Source organism: Malaya genurostris, chromosome 3 (assembly GCF_030247185.1).
Source record: "Malaya genurostris strain Urasoe2022 chromosome 3, Malgen_1.1, whole genome shotgun sequence".
Classification (NCBI taxonomy): Eukaryota; Metazoa; Arthropoda; class Insecta; order Diptera; family Culicidae; genus Malaya; species Malaya genurostris.
Window position 1 is genome coordinate 258,456,133 of NC_080572.1, and position 20,239 is coordinate 258,476,371.

General features: G+C 37.8%; 1 protein-coding gene across 1 annotated transcript in view; it reads left to right on the forward strand.

Annotated features, from left to right (window-relative positions):
• Positions 1-20,239, forward strand: part of LOC131434666 (nuclear transcription factor Y subunit gamma) — a 193,748-nt gene that overhangs the window by 156,876 nt on the left and 16,633 nt on the right. The window contains exons 3-4 of the mRNA XM_058601636.1: positions 11,702-11,911; positions 12,023-12,252. Coding sequence (XP_058457619.1) covers positions 11,702-11,911; positions 12,023-12,252 — 440 coding nt within the window. The remainder of the gene's footprint in view (positions 1-11,701; positions 11,912-12,022; positions 12,253-20,239) is intronic.

Consider the following 20,239-nt stretch of genomic DNA (forward strand, 5'->3'; position numbering starts at 1 on the left):
TATAAGACTTTCCCCTACTTGACCCTTTCCGGCAGCCACCCAACCGACGACCGTCGAAACGATGACAGAGAGAGAAAGGCACAAAAGTTCCACCACGTGTCTTTTCGAGGCGACTTTTTCCGCCACTTCTCGTCTCAGTCCTCGACGACCGGAATGGCATCCGGTGTGTGCAGTGCACACTGTGTGGAAATGGAAAATGCCGTCAGTCCTATTTCGTCGCAGCCATCCATCCATCCAATTGTGTAATGTATTATAAATAAAGGATGAAAGGATGGAAGATTTTCAACTCATCCAACTTAAGAGGGGTTTCCGTGTGGTGGAGCCACCAGCAGATTGCTGTAGTCCTGGGACATTCGGATTAGCGTGAATGAGGGATTTTCCCTTCTTCCTAGATTGTGGGTACTGGAGTATCGATCATCGATTGAGAGCTTTGGTTCAGTTTTGAGTGGTTTTTCGAGAGGTACTTTTTAAGTCTGTTTTTTTTCTCTGTCACGGTGCAGTTGTAATTCACATTTGATGAAAAGAACTTCAGCTTGATTGGAAATCGATAGACAGGCACTGCGCAGGGTTTGTTTTTCAAGAAGTTAATTTTCACACTGCAGAACAGATTGAATTCGCCTTAAGCAAATCATCTCTTTAGCCTCCACTTTTCCTTGATCTAAACGAAAAACTTTTCAGTTTCGAGAGCCAAGTCAGTAAATAAGGCACAACGATTATTTTCCATCACGACAACGCTTGATCACATTTTTCGGCTCAGGCCAGAAACTATTTGAATAGAACCCGATCCGAAAACCATATCAGAATTACATCGAAATTGCAGTTCATTTTATTATTTATACCAAAAAAATATATTAAGATGCACACTTATATAATAATCTTAGATATAATTAAATATAATCGATTTAGGTTTTTTTTTATATAAAATCTTGACATTTTAACGAACTGCTGAATTTATACCAAAATCAGATAGGTTTTGTATAATTTCTGTTATCGAAATTTTAAACTTTTATGATAGTCACATTTGATTCAGTATTGGATGGATGTGTGTGTGTGTCAAATAATCTCACAAGGTTTTCTCGGAGATGGCTAAACCGATGTTGACAAACTTAGATTCAAATGAAAGGTCTCGTGGTCCCATACGGAATTCCTGAATTTTATCCGGATCCGACATCCGGTTCCGGAGTTATAGGGTAAAGTGTGTTCAATATTGTACACCGTCACATAAACCGGCGGAACAAAAACCGTAAAAAATGCTATAAATTGGACTCTAAACCGTTATTCCCAACCTTAGGGTCAATTGCAAGGTCTTATGGTCCTACCAAAAATTACTGCATATTTTCGGATGCAACAAACGTTTAAATCGTAATTGAGAGTGCGTACTAGTAGAGTTTGTACGTCATGTTAGTTGGTGGCCGTACGAACCGACTTAGATTATACCGGTTCTCGGTTTCCGGTGCCGGAAGTGCATATAATAGTGAACCCACTTCGTTTTCTTAAGGATGACCTACGCAATCAAAGCACTGTTTTGTTCTGTATGATATACACAAACAATTTCTTTCAAAAATCGAAGAGAAAAATTTTGAATAGAATACCACAATATTATATGTATATGAGAAAGGCATCATTACACAACTAGGTGGACTAAAACAGGTTTTTTTATATCGTTTATTTATGTCCGGCTTTAACCAAGTTGCGGTCGTTCGTCGGGCGAAAATGTTATTTCACAAAGTCCATGTTCCCGATTTAACACCATCTGACGCCAAAATGCTCTGGTTGAAATGGATAAAATGATCTCAAAATATGAGTCCGTTTTCGGAAACTCAGAAATATTTGGAAATAAAAACCATATTTCAGAGATGTATAAATTTTTCAGCAAAGATCTAATAATATGGCTGTAGTATTGAATAGCATCATCAAATCTATCTCAGTAATACTTTGGCAAATGAACCGTTTTCAATTACTTAGTGGCGTAATTGCGCTTTTCTCATAACCTTTAACATGACAAAAAATCTATTTTAGAAATGTGACCACTATTTCCGGAGTTTGAGAAAGAAGCTTCTAACCTAGAAAAACCTATGTGTGATATTCGCCTAATCGTGGATATTTTTCTTATTGCAAACAAACTCGCTACTAGATCTTCCCTACCTCACTGTCTCACCACATCTCACACTTCCACGCAGTCTACACACTAACCCAATCATACTCAACTTATGGTAACTATTAAATGGCTCATGATGCCACACTCTGTACTGGAATAATTTTAAGTTATTTGTGTTTTTCGCATCGCAATTATAAACGAAGGTTTGAAGTTTTTAACGCTCATGATCCTATAATACTTGAACATAAAATTGGAACCAAATATAATTTATCAACCTCCTACGGGACTATTAGACTTCATATTTGGTTCTAAATTTGAAAAATCGGCTCAGTCATTTTTGAGAATTCGGTGTAATTTCGGTAACAAAGGTCGAGATTTGCACAGCCGGGTGCTCAGCAAAATGGATATTTACTGAGAGTCTCGGTAATCGTCAATTTAGTAACTGTAACTTATTTCTGATATTGTCAGCAATAATTTTGCTGTTAGCAAAAGCAAAATCAAATCGGCAACACAAGATTTTACTGGTTGATGCACGGATAAAAATCTATTGCCGGAACCATGATTAAAAATCATGAAATCATGAATCATGTTTATCATGCACAATAAATCATGATTTGATGATTGAAACGATTGATATCATGAACAACAACACATCTTTCATGAAAGTTTTCATGATATTAATCATTTCTCTCATGAAATTTCATGAGAGGATATGGTTCATGATTTCATGATTTAAAAATCATGGTACCAGCAATAGATTTTAGCTGTGTGTGGATGACCAGTAAAATCTCGTGTTTCCGATCTAATTCGGCATTTTGCTGCGAAGTTTTGATGATTTTTTATACGTTTTTGCATCATCAACAGTTTGTTATTTTCAACAAAAGCAAAGTCCTGGCATTACATTCCTTTTGTGGAATTTGGCCTTTCTGTTTCAAAAGACTTTGCAGCCGATTCTTAGCGTACAGAGTTATTACATGGCTAGTACAACGATCCTATATCCTATCCTTCCAGGTCGGGACTCGAACATACGACAACTGGCTTGTAAGATCAACGCCTTATGCCCTGACCCGTCAACCCGGGACATTTTCAACACTCATCTTATAATACCAAAACCGCAAATTGAACCCAGAAAATGTCTAATAATTGTTTATGGGAATATTAGATTTTTCATTTGAATATAAGTTTATAAGAAAAAAGTGAAGCCATGAGTGAGAAAACGATGTGAGTTCCATTTTGAAATGTTCGACCTTTATTTCTGGTACTTCTGGAATACGAAAACTGGGAAACTGTATGACCATTCGCCATCAACTAACGAAACCACCGAAGTGAAACAATCTTTAGTTTTTGCGTTCTTTGCATCGTGCATCACTTGTTACTTTCATCATCCTAAAATAGCGTAACCAGAAATCAGATTCAAATGAAACTTTACAGTCAACTTTGCAACTATAAGCCCTTTAATTTGAATCTAAGCTTGTGAAAATTGGTGCTACCATCTCTTCGAAATCATAGTGAGTTCCAGTTTAGAGTTGTGTTTTTTTCGTAAATGGAAACTGTGGATCTATGACAAACAAATTCTGCAAAACTGGAATAATTTATGAAGAAAATTTGAAGAAATTTGCTTCTGTTTACATGGTCGCTTAGATCAAAATTTGTACACTAATTAGTCTGTAATTTCAGAATCGGAAGTCGAATTAACACGTTGACCGCCAACCTACGAGATAACTCGTATATTCTGGTCGTATGAGAATGGTCGTGGCAGTCAACTTGTTAAAATAAATTTTAGGAATGTTGTATGGGTTTTAAGTCTATTCATTTGAATCTGAGTTTATAAAAATTGGTGTTGCCTTGTACATGACAAAAAATGAGTTCATATTTTTCTCCTTTTACACATGTCATCCTGTAACTCAGGAACTGGGGTTTGCACCCCGTTAAAAATCATCACTTTTGTATAGAACCTGAAGGCCTTCCATTTGAACCTACGTTTGAGAAAGACAGTTCATTCGAAAAAATATATGTGTTTTGTAAGTTTTGGAACATATCACTTTTTCAATTCACCATCGGGAATGAGATCCGAGTAAAAATCGTAATTTATCTATTGGAATATGATACATAACCTTGATTTTGAAAATCGGTCAGGTCATCTCTGAGACAATTGAGCGCACTCGCACATACGCATATACACAGACTTTTTTTTTAGCTGAGTAGAATGGTATAAGACTATCAGCACTTCAGGACTCAATCAAAAAGTTGGCTTTCACAATGATTGCATAACTTTTCTTTATGAAAAAAACAAAAAGCTTGCTTCAATCTACCTTGTGCTGTGTTGAGTGGGAAGAATTGGAATCAGATATAAAAATAACAAATCTAGAAAGGGGTTGTTCATAAACTACAGAGAAGTTAAGTCTACGTTTGCCTACGAGAGGGGAGGGGCTGAAAGTTCACGTAGTCTGATAATTTTATTTATTTAAAAAATCACCATCCCTAACAGAAATCTTTAATTTTTTGTTATGTCGTGAAACCATCACCAGTTCTGCTCACTGGAAAACGTATACGGGAAATCATTAAAAATCCAGAGTAAAAATTTGTAAAAAAAACATCATTTTAGCTTCTGCGATGCAAACTCTTTGCTTGTTCATTTGAACCACTTTTCAAAGAAAAAAACATATTTTGTTTCCTATTGTTCATCCGGTAAAGACATTTGAGAAATTTTGTATTCCTTTTTTGCTTGTGTATCTATATTCGAAGCTTTGAAAAAATGAGAAATTATGGCAACAGAGATTTTCATAACCTGTAATAAAATTGCACGGCGTTGGGTTTCTCTGACGATAAGAAAAATATATTTTTTCAAGCAATAGACTTTACCGCGTAATGATAACGGTAGCACTATCTGAATTGAGCAAATGTATAAAATAACTTTTTCTGAATTCTCAATAGAACAGAGTTGAAACTGCCGTTTTATCAAAATTACCAGCAAAAATGGCAGACTCATTTTGTTGGAAAGTAAAGTTTTACAAACCATTGTTTCATGTTTTTCCGGTATCACAAAGCGCCCCTAAATCCAACTATATTGATCATCAAAACACTATCCAAAACATTCCATTTGAGCGTCGTGGATTTGAACGCTGACTGTTGTTTGTTGTTGACTATTGCTCCTAAAACTGTTGGGTGCAGTACTGTCACGATAGTTTCGACAGGGTGCTCCATCTTTTATGTCCGTATGTAAACATTGAATAACTTTGATAAAAAACAACCGATTTTTATAAGTGATTTTTATTCAGTTGGGTACAGTGGTGTCTCATCCTTATGTGCACCTTGTGCACTGCACAGCCAGTCAAATTGAAGGAATTAACTGCATCCAAATCCGCATTAATTTTTTTCAGATTCTCTATTTATTATTCGATGAAATCAGGTCGGATGGTACCGATGATACCGAACGTGGATACGCACCTTCTAGAGAGGCTTCTGTGGCTTATGCTTATGGCAGTTGGAAACAAATTGCTGTCTTAGTTGCAACGTCAAAGCGGTTCTGTTGATGATGTATTGACAGATTTGCTCAACGTGCTAAGCACCAAATTCTTCTATTGTGTTGATGATACAAAATAAGTTTAATAAAAAAAACATCCCATCCAAAGGTATATTGTTAATTCATTGTATTGAAAAACACAAGCGAATATTTATTCACCAATCTTTAGTCTTCACTAGCAACGAACTATTACATCTGATATTATACCACATGCTTAGTCCCAACCCGTAAATTTAGTTACGAGACACCACTGGATTGGTACCTTACAATTTTTTTCACTAGTTTTTAAAAACAATATCAATTAAGCGGCCACCTTTATTAGCAATGACTCCCTGTTTCTTCGTTTGCCATGACCTTTTCGAGCATCTCGGGTGTTATAGCGTCCGTTTTGAGTACGAATGTTTGCCTTGAGCTCGTCAATAGTTTGAAGCTGGGTGGTGTAAACCTTGCTTTTCAGATAACCCCACAAAAAGAAGTCCACGAATAGTATTTTTAGATGGTGCCTTTGTACCTTTTCCGATATGCACGTTGAGTTAATACGACTGTTTTCGATGTAAAGTGTCACAATTTTAGTACGTTGTTTCGGTTTAAAGCGATTCAAGGCAAAAATTGTACTGAATTGATGTTTCCAAGACATATCTGAGGCAATCGCTCGGTGTATTAATGTGAAAGTTATTCAGCGTTTACATACCATAAAAGAAGGAGCACCCTGTATATCAATATTTGGATAAAATATTCCTGGACTATTTTTATTTTCAACCGTATCAATGAATTTTCGTAGGTAAATCATTAAAATCATTTTAAACTATCAGCGACTGAAGACGTGATAATTTTATCTACGAAAGTATACGAAAGGGGAAGGGTGTTAAAATGTACCAGACTATAATATACGTAATACATGATCGGTTCCAATGCAGCCGATCACTATTATTGAAATCAAACTAAAATTACTAAAATGAAACTATATAAACACTGGGGTTTCTGGGAGCAAGATCAATCATCATTGATTTTAAGCGGTTTTTGAGTTTGACATCAGTTTGACAGAAAAATCATTACGATGCAGGCGTAGACACAGAAAAAAAATTCATAATTGTTTTCATAATATAGAGGAGACAGGGGCTAAATCGGACACTTTTTAGAAATTGAAAAAAAACATCCATTAAAACTGGGTTTTTACCTAGGTCATCTCTACTGCGTCATCTACTTAAATGTATGTATACGCGCCTGTCTCGATGTTATAACGTAGCAAGATTGCGAATAAAACAATAAACAAGCAGTTCCTTGCGTAGCACGGAGCATTATGTTTCACAGTGGAAAAAATCACCATCAGCTTCAAACTTCCGAACAACATTAGAGAGGCAATTATTATTATTAAAACAAAATCCATTCAAGTTTAAATTTAAATTTGAAAAATGAGTACCAATTGACTCAAGGTTCAAGGCCTATCACAATTGTACAGTTATTATTGGGTTAAAATAAAAAGTGTCAAATAGTCCGAAATTCCATCTGTTTGTTTTAAAATTTAGTTTAATAATTATAATAACTGAAACGCTAAGATTGGCAATGAAGGCAATATTTTCCTCCAGAGAATCTTTTTCTACTTATATTTTACATATTTGGTCTAGAAACAAGAGTATTCTCAAAACTCGTTTTGATAATTATTGATTTTTGAACCCAAAAAACTGTTTTTTTTTATAAAGTTTGAAGATTTTCAATCTTGATAAATCAGTAAATCTCTCACCTTACTTCTGGACAGAAATCAAAATTCATGTACTCTTTCCTCGAACAAACCATCTTTAAACTCTGATTGTTTCGAAGACATTTCAGTTTTCCCCTAAAGTTACACCGTTCACCGACCGACTTCCGGTGAAATCAAACCGCGTCCGATTTCAGCTGTATCGAATCCGAGCGCCGGTGAAAAGTTTATCCCAGCGATTTATTCATCATGTTCCTGGAAGCGGCGCTGCACCCGCTGTCGGTCGGACTCCGGGGCCGAAGCCCGAGATCAACTGGACCGAACCAGAACTATATCTCGCCAAAAACACATGTTCCAAGCTGCGCTGTGACCCTACCCCAAACCTCAATCGTCCTGCCATTGTTGCAGTCATTTTTTTTCTTCTTCTACTTCTTCCTTCTTCTGGGGAGCACCGGCTTTCCGACCATGCCAGGCGAGCAAGAATTTTGTCCAACCGAGGCTGATCGAGGGTATGATGGGATCTAACCGAAAGCCAAAGTAACACATGTCGACAGTCATACATGCGGGCACTAAGTCAGCATGGTCCGGTTTTGGCGGGGGTTGGGTGGCGGGTTTCATGAACTGCTAGTCGGATTGTTGTGGCCTGTCCTGTGTGCTCTTGTTCCCTTAAATCGTGCGACTCGAGTGCTGGACCCCGAGTGGGGTGGGTCAACTGGCTAATAGTTTAAATTTTATAAAGTGAAAAGGCCTTCCTGAAACTGGACAAAGGTATTCGGGAGTGGACGGAGAAAAAGGCTAAAGAGGTATTATCGAGTTAACATTGAGGATTACACTTCATATTTCATATCATTTGTGGAAGACCAAGCTCTCTTCTGTTCTGGCTGATGTTGCCCCAGAGCTTAAGCACGATGGACGAGAAAACGTACCGGGAGTTTTGGTCTGCCCGGTCCAGCTGCTACACTTCTGATGCCGACTGGGAACGGGAAAGAGAACCGAGAAAAACACACACAGAACGTTTATTATTAGGAACAGTATCAGTCGTTATACATTCGTAAATACCTTAATCTTTATCAAAAGGGGTTAATTAAAATATTCCTGTTTCTCGAGAGCAGTTCTTTTCTGCGTTCTAGATGGTTTACCACAATGCACTGGGAAGTAGCTGGGTCCTACATGCGGGGCCTGGAAGCAGTCTCCGGTTAATAGAAGCTGACGGTCGGTAGATTTCTGGGGATCAAATAGTTGGAGTAGACAAGCGAGCGATGTGAAAGATTAAAAATCACTGAAGAAAGAGCGAAATTTTGCACAAGTTTTTCCATCGAAGCATAACTACGCGAAATCCCTTCACAGAGCACTCAAGTGAGGGCCGTGGTGTGTAAAATGTTGTTACAATTATTTAAGCGAAAGCGTGTTATGCAAATTAAAACGCTTCTTTTCACCCTCTTGTGCACTTTTAACTATACTTAAGATCTTATTTAGCACCTCCTACCCGCGCATCCACTGTGATGCTACTTAGCATCATCTGGAGTAGTGTTCTCAGCTACGGTTCGCTTGCTTCATCTTCTAGGATCCGAGGAAACATGCAACACCTCCCGGATCTGTTCGCCCGTCAGTTAGTGAATGGAAGTGTGTTTTCGTGAAATTCGCAAAGCTTGCCAAAATCTTCTCCGTTGATGTACTTCGAGAAGCACAACATCATTGGCTCATACGCTAGAGCTGCCCACCTTATTCTATCCTATCTCCGGGGAGAACTACACTTGCTTGAGTTTTTCCTTTCCCACAAAACGTAAACCATCGGAGGAAACTTGTGGCTGCTTAATCATAACATTTTCCCAACATCGCCATCGTCATCGATGGTTGGCACATGGATCATTCTGGCTACTGGAACATTTATCCATTCAAGGATTCTACTGGGAACAGTTGGGTGTCTTGCTATTTCTCATGGTCGAAAGGATTGTTCTGAACGTACTTTAATAGACAAAGAGAGAAAATCTGTTATCTCATGCAAATGAAACATAAATAAAAAATAAACAAATAAACAAATAAACAAATAAACAAATAAACAAATAAACAAATAAACAAATAAACAAATAAACAAATAAACAAATAAACAAATAAACAAATAAACAAATAAACAAATAAACAAATAAACAAATAAACAAATAAACAAATAAACAAATAAACAAATAAACAAATAAACAAATAAACAAATAAACAAATAAACAAATAAACAAATAAACAAATAAACAAATAAACAAATAAACAAATAAACAAATAAACAAATAAACAAATAAACAAATAAACAAATAAACAAATAAACAAATAAACAAATAAACAAATAAACAAATAAACAAATAAACAAATAAACAAATAAACAAATAAACAAATAAACAAATAAACAAATAAACAAATAAACAAATAAACAAATAAACAAATAAACAAATAAACAAATAAACAAATAAACAAATAAACAAATAAACAAATAAACAAATAAACAAATAAACAAATAAACAAATAAACAAATAAACAAATAAACAAATAAACAAATAAACAAATAAACAAATAAACAAATAAACAAATAAACAAATAAACAAATAAACAAATAAACAAATAAACAAATAAACAAATAAACAAATAAACAAATAAACAAATAAACAAATAAACAAATAAACAAATAAACAAATAAACAAATAAACAAATAAACAAATAAACAAATAAACAAATAAACAAATAAACAAATAAACAAATAAACAAATAAACAAATAAACAAATAAACAAATAAACAAATAAACAAATAAACAAATAAACAAATAAACAAATAAACAAATAAACAAATAAACAAATAAACAAATAAACAAATAAACAAATAAACAAATAAACAAATAAACAAATAAACAAATAGACAAATAAACAAATAAACAAATAAACAAATAAGCATTGTGTGTCGAAACACGTGAACATTGCGGTTTTGCTGGAGTCACGTTCACAAATATTGTTGATGCCAAAGAATTTGATATTAATTCCTTGTAACCATCACTATATCGTTTTGTTCGAATAAGCAAAATAACTGAGTAAAAGTGGAAATCAATCATTGCATGAGAAATTTAAAAAAAATCTCATCAAGCTGCCTTGATAGGAAAATTTATGTCTCTCGTCATTGTATGCATCTTAAAATGAAAGCTTCCAAATTAATCCAGTAATGGCTTTGCCCTAGGAGCAACATGAATCCGTTGAACAGTTACCCTTCTGCCGTCATCCCTTCGAAAGCCGCAAACGTCTAAGAGCACCAAATTCAATCAACTCGAACTCCACGGTTCGTGAAATTTTTTCACACCGCTACTTTCACTCACCTTTGATTGGCAGTCATCGGGAATCTTTTTTTTTCCACTCCAATCACCACTTCGGAATCTGCTAAAACACACTCTTCCACTTATTCCGAGATTTGATCGTTGGGGTTTTTGTGTGCCCTCCTCCCGGAACCAACTCCGGAAACCGCAGTGTAGCTGATAGCACGGTGTCATCCCGTTCAGCTGCTTTCACCGCGCTTCAGCTTTCCAGCGGAAACGAAATGAAGCGTCAAAAGATTTCAATCGGCCACCCCCTTGGAAGGCAGACGACTCCCGATGATGGCAAAGCAGCTAGCAAACCGACACGACTGTCGACGAAACCGCCACAAATGAAGTGACTTCTTGTCAGATATGATGCGACAGAGCAAGGATCGGTCGGATTTGTCCAATGTTGGCTTTTTAGTGGAGAAATTTCTCCCTCCCTACTTTGTATACGAACAGAGAGACAGAGAGACAACAGGCGAGTACGGGGTGGAAATGTCAAGACAGAAATGTTCATCACTAGGAGAAAACTAGTGCATCGACGAAGGGTGGCTCAGCTCAGACTTACCCGACTGTACAAATGAGGGTGAAGGATAATAATTCCCATTGGCAATCGTTTCGGAAAGGGGGCAAACACGCTGAGCGGGAGGAAATCAAATTTAATGAAGAGATAATTTTTAAAGGTTAAGGGGATGAGATTTCTTTGCTCGTTGGCAGCTAATAATTTTGATGAAGCAAAAATGTTTTAAATTGTTGATTTTATGATTTCTGAAATGGAATTATCTGCTCGTCAGTGGAGATGGGTGCAGAAGAATCCGGACCGAGACTGTTTGCTGTTAAAGTGCTCGCTCAGCTCTATCTGCTCGAGAGTTGAGTGAAAAGGGATTAAAATTTCCGCTTGCGCTTCGCATCATCAGCTAGCCAGCCGTCCTGGTTGTCGCTTCTCGGAAGCAGCATTTAAAGATTATTGGAAGATTTTATCGACGCGACATTGACGAGTTTTAAGTTTTTCGCCTTATTAAACGGCGTTCCATTTTCCTTTCTATGTGCTCTTTCAGCTAAATCCTTGCCACTTCACTGCGTGGTTGAATCTGTCAGCTCCCTGCAGGCAACGTTGAACTTTGACGCCCGCAGTCCCTGGAAACGGCGACCGAACATCGAAACCGACAGCTACGTCATCATCCCGGCAGCCACGCCGTTTTGTGATATCGTCACGACCGCTCTGCAACGGCTTGGCTATTCCTCGGAGATTTCCAACGCAGCCAGAGGTAATTGAATCCCAATCGACGTACGAATCAATCATCTCTTCATCGAACTACGGAAGTAATCCCCTTTTCCCCGTTCTCTTTCTCTTTTTTTTACTGTTTCCCAATCGACAGGATCAATCTCCATCAAGAACTGGAAGTCACTGTCGTTGGACGCCATCTCCGACAATCCGCTGGTCTCGGTTAACGACATCCTTGGGGAGTTGACCTCGGTCGTAACGCTAAAGATCACCATCCTGCGGAACAAACCGTCCCAGCTGGCGGAGATCAAGGATAAACTGCTCAAGCTGCTGATACTGCAGTCCCATGCCGTACTGCGATCCACCGGATGTCCACTGGACGAGGTAAGAATTCGACGATAATTGAAAGAAGTACCTCATAAATATTTAAATCGGCAAAACGCCATCCGAGAGTAAATTCCATTCGGTTTGCTGTTGGAATTAGTGGGAAAATCTGTCTAATTAAATCATTCCTATGCTGGAGAAAATGAAATCGCTGACATTTTTCCCAAACCCGAACTCGAAGCCAACGAGAAACATTGTTGCTCGGGAATCGCAAAACCAATTCCCGCGAATGGAAATGTGTTTTTCTTACAATCTGCATACCACAAGCAGCACTGGCAGAACAAAGAACTGAGTGGAGATAATGAATTTTGATTAAAATCAATGTTATCTCTTTGAAGTTCGACTCGAGAGCCTGCCCGGCAGTGCAAAGTGGAATTTGTATTTGGACAGCTTTATGGTTTCACGGATCGAAGTGATAAGTTGATGTTAGTGAATTTGATTTGTGTTTTTACTTGTTGCGAGTCGTCACGGCTTGACAAAAGATCAGTTTAATAGTTTTTTCTTTCAGTTAAATTGCGCAGTATTGAGAACTGAAATATTTTTTATATTATTGACCATATTTTTCTAAGATTTTGAACAGTTTACAATCATAGCCGTTAATTTAGAACCAAAACATAACTCAAGGACCGCAGAGCCAAGTGTCATAGGGCTAATGTACCAATAATCCATTGAAGAGTCACCATATCATTTCGCCGATTATGCGACTTTCAATCAACGAATTGTGATAAAATTGGATACAATATCTTTACCTCGGTTCTAAGAAGCAATACTGCAGAAAAAAATGTACAACACTGCTTTTATAGCGAAGCGAAAACTTAAAGTGAATACACGTGTTTTCATCTCACCCTTCTAGGGGTAACTTTACCCTATACCACTCGAATCAGTTCGTCGAGATCGCAAAATATCTGTATGTGACAAAAATGTAAGGAGGATCCGAATTTTTCATACGTGAATTAAAATGAAAAGTTTCAGAGTTCTATACATATTTTTTAATTTGTTTGGATCCCACTTTCGGTTCCAAAATGACTGCGTGATTAGTATTTAACATATCAAACCATCGCATGAAGCGATGGTGCAAAAGCCTAGATAACTGTATAAATTGGGCTGGAAACTATTCCTAACCAATAACAAGTTGTAACAACTGACTTCGGTTATAGCGGTTCCAGGATTCCGGTTTCGAAAGGACCGAAATTGGAGGTCAAAAACTCCAAAATCAAATTCGCTCACTTCTCTAATGCCGTTTTTTTTATTGAAAAACACTGGTGATGTGGATTGCTCTGGTTTTGCACTGGTGAGCAGAAATGCAATATTCTGGCGGTGTTTCATTTCCATTTTCAAGAAAGCTGTGGAGAGCGTAGCATGTTGCGTACGATTTTGCATAAATTAATAAACATTGTATGCAAGCTCGAACTCAAGAGCCCATAAGCGATTGCTTGGCTGCTCGAAGAGCCTCTGAAGGCGAATTGCTACTTGATGATCACTAAACTAGCCGTTCTTACAAACCCCCTAAATGAACACACACGTTGAAATCACCACTAGAATGTCAGTTCTCTGTCATGAAATCTTATTAAACCTCACTCAATAAGTCGTCTGGCTGACACACAGATGGCGCTATCATTGTCAATTCCATATGTTGTTAGGTCTCTTTTTACGCGCGGGATACGTTCCGCGCGAAACAAAAACCGCGCAAAAAGCTGTAAAACCTATCGATTTTTTTCTTTCTCATATAGAAAGGCTATGCAATCGCTGTGAAAACCGACTTTACGACCGATGCCCGGAGGGCCTAGTGTCATTTACCACTCGACTCAGTTCGTCGAGATCACAAAATGTCTGTGTGTGTATGTGACAAATACTGTTACTCAATTTTCTCAGGCTAAACCGATTTTCACAAACTTAGATCCAAATGAAAGGTCTTATGGCCACATACAATTTTCTTGAATTTCATTTGGATCCGACTTCTGGTTCCGGAATTACAAAGAAATATGTGCAAATTTATTTAAAAATGCGCACTCAATTTTATCGGACCGATTTTTTTTAACGATTTTACCAAACGAAGAAGCAAATATAAGATTTCAAAATTCTTTAAAAAATCCCCAAAAAGTTGATCCGGATCCGACTTCCGGTTCCGGTATTACAGTGCGATTAGTGAAAATTTTCAATTTCATGAGTTTTTTTCACAAGCGATGGCGAAGCGAGGTGCACATTTTTATAAAACTTACTGCTAAATTAATTTAGTTGGCAGATCTTGCTAGTTGGTAAATATATAAAACTACTTCAGGACTACTAGTTTCCGCTTCCGAAAACACCGATAATAGTGAAGAAAATCTCTAAAAAAACGGAACTCACTTCGATTTCTCAGCAATGGTTTAGTCGATTTTCACGAATTATGAATCAAATTGAAGCTCTCATTGTCTTTAAATATACTGTGCAATTTCTTCAAGATCCGACTTCCGGTTCCGAAATTATAGGGCGATAATTGTCAAAACATTCAAATCGGCATTCAAAATGACGATGAAAAACTAGTACGCGACGGTGCGTGCGGTTTTGCTCCATTCGCAGCGTGCTTTGTTCAATTTCGTATAGCGTGCAGGGTTGCCACATTATAATTTATATTTTTCAGGTGAAAAAAAATATATATTTCTGATTCTTTTATTCAATTTGTATCTACTTGTTAGTGTTATTACAAGATCATGATCACGATGTACACTTATTGCTTTTTTCATAAAAAAGTTGCAATCACTTGAAAAATTGACTAGTGAAAATTGGCCCAGAGGGCTAAGTGTTCTATATCAGTCGACACAGTTCATCGAGCTAAGCAATGTAGATGTCTGTGGGTGTATGTGTGTAAGTATGTGTGAAATAATGTCACTCATAAAATAAAAAATCTCGTAGTCCCATAGGTTGCTATTGAATTTCACAGTGTCAGCGACGATTTAAAAAGGGAGAAAATTCTTCTTGATTCGGCTTCAAACTGATCCATTTTTATAGGCTATATTAGTTACTTACTAAACGAACCGACTTCGGCTATACTGGTTCCAAGTTCCCGGTTCCATAAGTACCGGAAATAGTGATCAAAAACTCTGAAACGAGACTCACTCAATTTTCTCAGAGATGATTTGATCGATTTCCACAAACAGGCTCTATTAAAATTTACTATAGTCTCATAGGTTGTTGTTTAATTTTATCCGGATCCGACTTCCGATTCCAGAATTATAGGGTAAAGGGTGTTTAATAATTTAGTGCGACGATGCAATATAAAGGAAAACTCTTATTAACTTGACATATTTGTTTACAAATTGAAAAGGTTATATTAGTTTATATTCAAAGAAAGTTTCTTATTTTATTCAAGATTGAAAAAAAAATTCTCCACAGAATCTTCTAGTTAGTGGTATTTTTGAAAATATAAGTAATATGAGAAAGGCATCATTACAGAACTAGGTGGATTAAAAAAAACAGGTTTTCTTCGAGATGATACTAAATCTCGACGTTTCATGCATTTCTAAGACTTTTGGCATAAAAAAAGTATATCATACATGAATTTCATTATCTTCATAACGGGTGGCCACTAAAATTTTGGAATTTCTTTCTCAAGCTGTCAAAAAAAGACAAACATGCATGGAGAAGATCTGATTTATTGAAATTAATGATATATTGTTCATTGTTGAAAAGAAATTAGTGAACATTTGAAAACGGTTCTTAATCGGATGTTCGGCGAAGCTTCCGTTTGATGCCGGAACAGGAGCGTTGTACGGTCTTCATGTCAACTTTGCGAATGCATCTCCTGATTCTAATAATCAACTGTTAGCAATTCGTGACTCTCCAGCTATTTTTGTACACCAAGAAGCTCAAAACCCCGAAGAAATCTTCGATTAGGCGACACTGAGGTAGATTTATCGGGTTTTTGGGTACAAATGGGATCGAATGGGTGTTCAGGAACGATTGTGTTTTTTTGGCGCAATGCCAAAACAAGTATTGTCCATCAGCATGATGTTTTTGAGAAAAAGGGATCAAAACTTTCTACAAACATTCTTTCTGGTACACATCTTGATTGATTGCCAACCCAGATGGCTTGAATCATGACTTAGAAATGCCTTTCTCGGAAATGACAATGTACAGCATCACTTTCTGTTCAAACTTATGTTTAAACTAATATTAATGTTCGGATGTATAGTAAAACTATCCGTTGAATAGTATCGATCGTTTCCGGGAATCTGCGTTTTCGAAAGAGGAAAATAACTTTCGTTGTCCAAGACAAAACTTTTTCCGGAAAAATTTTTAATCAACCAGCGGCATTGGGAATTCAGCGTTGAAATTTGTGCGTATATCCCAGTATATCCTGGGGCTCGTGTCTTTTTTCGGTACTTTATTCCGAGTCTTTTCAATGTTTTGCAGATGTACTGGTGAGAACAGTTGAACTTTTTTGCGGCATCCCTTTGACTCAGTGAATCCTTGTTGTAGAAGGCACGAGAAAGATAACGAAGTCCTTTTGCGTCCATAATTTTGGCTGGTCTTCCACTACCTTCCTTACGAGCACTTGTTGGGCATCTTCGGATATTGTAAACTGTCGAAGCCGCAACATTTTTGCTTTTAAAATATTGTACCGTATACTTTTTGCCGAAATTTCTGTGCAGTTCGTAGAACTGTACAATGCGCTCGTGAAATACTTTTTGTTTCGACGGCATTTTGAGTAAAACTGACCAAGCATGAACAAAACAGAATATACTAGCAGAAAGAGGAGAAAGAGAGCTAACACATACACACTCTTAGTTCTTTCTGAGCTCGTTTGTTGTTGAGCATACAGGCCTCGAAAAAATTCCAAAATTTTAGTTGCCACCCGTTAGTTTCTAATTTTTAAAAAGCAGCTCATCTGAAAGCGCTATAATCAACACACTAATGAGCCGAATATCATGAAATTTTGAAAGAAGATATCTGATGGATGTCTCTATTGAACGTTAAAGGAAATTTTAATAAGTAATACCATATGTCTCTAAAACCGTGGTCCCGGGTTGGTGGTTCAATGCATAGGGCGCTGGTCTTACAAGCCAGTTATCGTATTTTTTTTAAAGATATTTTATTCAGGCCTTGTCAGTTGTCGTATGTTCGAGCCCCGACCTGGAAGGATTCTTAGTGTCAGTAGGATCCATAGTATTAGCCATGCAATGATTCTGTACACTAAGAATCGGCTGCGAAGTCTGTTGAAACAGAAAGGCCAAATTCCACAAAAGGAATGTAATGCCAGGACTTTGCTTTTGCTCTAAAACCGGGGACTGTGTGTGTGCACTTTCCAACGAAAGTTACTATTGAGTTATTAATTCAATTCGGTAATCAAATGACTGTCTCTTCTAGTCCCGGAGATACAATGGCATAAGTGACGTAACCGACAAAACGCGTTGTTCATTTTACCGCTTAATTTTGTCAAAGATGCCTGAACCGATTTTTATAAATTTAAGCTCGTTTGAAAGTTTATATTTCAATGATCAGGATTGCCGTTTCAACCTTCCGAGCGAACAGACGTGATTTGGATTTACTGCGAAAGCATTGAAAACCAGTTGTGTGTGTGATAAAGTGGTCGGACGATATTGCGTGATAGACAATAGTGCTTTTTCCTCTGAGAGGTTTTTTTTCGCGTTATATAATAGAACAGTGCCTTATTGTGAGCGGTCGATCGAAACGGTACCGTTAGCCGGTTATTGTTCCGCCGATCAAGGCCAAGTGTGCGGATTATAAACATTGTTCCCTGTGTCGATTGCGGCCATTGTTCCCTGTGTCGATTGTGATCGAACATTGAAGTGAAGTGATACCGTTAGTCCATACAAACTATAAACAGTTTATTTGTGCCTTTTCCTCGGTGAGGTTTTTTGCACCTGCGCACCGAACCGTTAGCTGGTGCTTTGTACTTTTCCTCGTAGAGGTTTTTTGGCATCAATTGAAGTGGCAATCGACCAAGAGCAGGTCTTGGCGACCGTTCCTTGCATTTGTACAACAAGCTAAGTATTGCCTTTTTCTTTATTCTTATTACTTATTACAGTTTATTGTTGCATCCCTCTTATAATTTACCACTTGCCTAAATATAACCTCGTGCTACAGTAAGCACAATGAGTCCTCCCCCTCCAGACGAAGAAATGAAGACAGATCCTAATCCGCCTGTTGTTGACAGTAATAAAACCCCCCGGATTAAGGAATATTCCGATGAACCCTCGCTATCGACCGGTCCATATGTGGTGTACTTCCGGACCAAATCTAAAGATAAAACATTGAATTTATTGACATTAAATAAGAACCTGACGTCACATTACCCGACTATCACACAAATAGTAAAAATGCGCTCCGACAAACTCAGGGTCTCGTTGACCAGCTTAAAGCAGGCTAATGAGATCGTTCGAAATGAGCTCTTTACGCGGGATTATCGCGTATATGTACCAGCCCGCGAAGTCGAAATAGACGGCGTGGTCACAGATGCAGGTTTGACTTGCGCAGATATTCTTGAGCACGGGGTTGGCGGTTTCAAAAACCCCTTACTCAAGAATCTGAAGATACTGGATTGCAAACGCTTGCATTCAGTATCGATCGCCGAGGATGGGTCAAAATCTTATCCTCAATCGAACTCGTATCGTGTGACCTTCGCTGGTTCGGCTTTGCCAAATTATGTCCTTCTGGACAGGGTTCGTCTACCCGTACGTCTCTTCGTACCGCGGGTTATGAACTGTACTAATTGCCAGCAATTAGGACACACAGCCTCCCATTGTGCGAATCGGCCCCGTTGTTCGAAGTGTGGAGAGCGTCATGCGGATGGCTCTTGCGGAAGAGATATTGAAAAGTGTCTCTACTGCAGTGAGGGTCCGCATGATCTCTCAGCATGTCCCACCTACAAATTGCGTGGAGATAAGCTAAAGCACTCTTTGAGGGAACGCTCCAAGCGCACATTTGCAGAAATGCTAAAGAGTGCTACACCACCAAGCCCATCTGCAAATCCCTATGCTTGCTTGTCAACAGACGAGTGCGATTCAGACGACCCTCTCGAAGGCACATCTTCGGCCATCCCTCGTAGCAACAGGAAAAGGAGAAATATTTCCTCTCATAAGCTACCTAGTAAGGGTTCGAAGGTGGCCCTTGAGGGGCCTCCAAAAGTAACAGCTAATGGTAGTGTTAGTAAAACACCGAAGCAAAGAATAGCTCCTGATCTAGAAAAACTGAGATCTGATAAGGAGTTTCCAACACTTCCTAAGACAAACAAAAACTCAATTGCCCCTAAAGACCAGTCAAAGAATCAACCAAATGCTGGATTTATTAAATTCTCTGATATAGTGGACTGGATTTTTAAAACTTTCAATATCTCTGATCCCTTGAAAGGTATTTTGATGACCTTTGTACCCGTAGCTGAGACGTTTTTGAAACAGTTGACTGTAAAATGGCCCCTTCTTTCAGCGATTGTATCCTTCGATGGCTAATTTATCCAATGAGGTCAAGGATTTGATCGCTGTTTTACAATGGAATTGCAGAAGTATCATCCCAAAAATTGATTCCTTCAAACATCTATTATATACCACGAATTGCGATGCATTTGCATTGTGCGAAACTTGGTTAACTTCTGAAATATCTCTCAACTTCCACAATTTTAATATTATTCGTTTGGATCGAGAAACCCCCTATGGAGGAGTACTTTTGGGAATCAAAAAGTGCTATTCCTTTTATCGAATTAACCTCCTCTCGATACCAGGTATTGAAGTTGTCGCATGTCATGTTACAATCAAAGGTAAGGACCTTTGTATTGCTTCCATCTACATTCCCCCTAGAGCCTCGGTTGGGCATCAGCGGCTCAGTGATATCATAGAACTCCTTCCCGCACCAACGTTGGTTTTAGGAGACTTTAACTCACACGGTACGGGATGGGGTTGTCTTCATGACGATAACAGATCAGCTATGATCCATGATATTTGTGACAACTTCAATATGACAATATTGAATACGGGAGAAATGACACGGATTC